The following is a 1046-nucleotide window of genomic DNA, read 5'->3' on the forward strand; positions in this document are numbered from 1 at the left end:
GAGGCAGAAAACAAGTGGATAGAAAGAGGGAGAGAGAGTGACAGATGGGGAAAGAGAGAGGCAGAATTAGATGGATAGAGAGGGAGAGGGCGGGAGAGATAGAGTTGTAATTGTTGTTATTTGGTGGTGGACTTTTTGTTGAGCAGGAATAGCTCTCTCACCCTGATTTACCGAACCTTGTGAAAGCCCCCACTACATCCCAGTAAGCCCTTCCTGTAACGTAAGCCCTTGCCGAAGGGGCTTGCGGTAGCACCGGGCTTACACCTACACCCTGCAGTGCTTTCCATTTAATGGATTGATGAGATTGGTAAACACTTAGAATGTTACTTAAAAATATAACATTATTATTATTTATCTGAAAATAACAAGAATACTTCAAAAATGGAACCCAGACCATAACTTCCTGCCAGAGTCTCTGATGACTCCGTCTCGAAACCTCACGGAGCGAAGCACAGGCTCCGTGATTGGCTGCTGACCACGAGTTCAAGCGTGTTGTCGGCTGTCACAGACTATTTATATAGCTGTGAAGAGAGGGCGTGCGCACGACTTGATTGCACCTTTCGGTGAACGCGCGGATGTTTTGAACATCCACCTGCTCTCCACCAGGGTGTGTGCGTGTGCTCCGCCTCACACCTGGTTCACAAACGAGGAGTGACTCACACCTCGTTAACATTCCTTAAGGGTTGTTTCATACGATCCGGGTTTGATATAGGAGCCGTGTTTCATATACTTGTATTTCATATAGACACCTCACACTCAGTGAGTGTGAGGTGAGTGGTGAGTACGTGGATCTGAAGAGCTGACATGTTATTCGAACGACGCTCTTGAACTAAGAATATCAGGTATCTCCGTGAGTCATAACCATTTGCAGCAGCCTCTTGTGTACAATTAACATATGTTTTCTTCATTTTGTAGGGGAATGTGTAGAAATGAGGACGGAGACTCGGTTGCCATATTTTTGCAATATTAAGTCATTATAGTCATTTTAGTCACGAAACACACTGTGGGCCCTATCTTGCATCCGGCGCAAGTGACTTAGTCACTGG

The 1046-nt window shown here is 45.7% G+C and overlaps 1 protein-coding gene across 1 annotated transcript in view; it reads right to left on the reverse strand.

Annotated features, from left to right (window-relative positions):
• LOC132446762 (PDZ domain-containing protein 7-like) overlaps positions 1 to 806 on the reverse strand; it is a 13149-nt gene extending 12343 nt beyond the window's left edge. Inside the window, exon 1 of the mRNA XM_060037215.1 lies at positions 755 to 806. Coding sequence (XP_059893198.1) covers positions 755 to 806 — 52 coding nt within the window. The remainder of the gene's footprint in view (positions 1 to 754) is intronic.
• Positions 807 to 1046: the final 240 nt, after the last annotated feature.

This window comes from Gadus macrocephalus, chromosome 18 (assembly GCF_031168955.1).
Source record: "Gadus macrocephalus chromosome 18, ASM3116895v1".
Classification (NCBI taxonomy): Eukaryota; Metazoa; Chordata; class Actinopteri; order Gadiformes; family Gadidae; genus Gadus; species Gadus macrocephalus.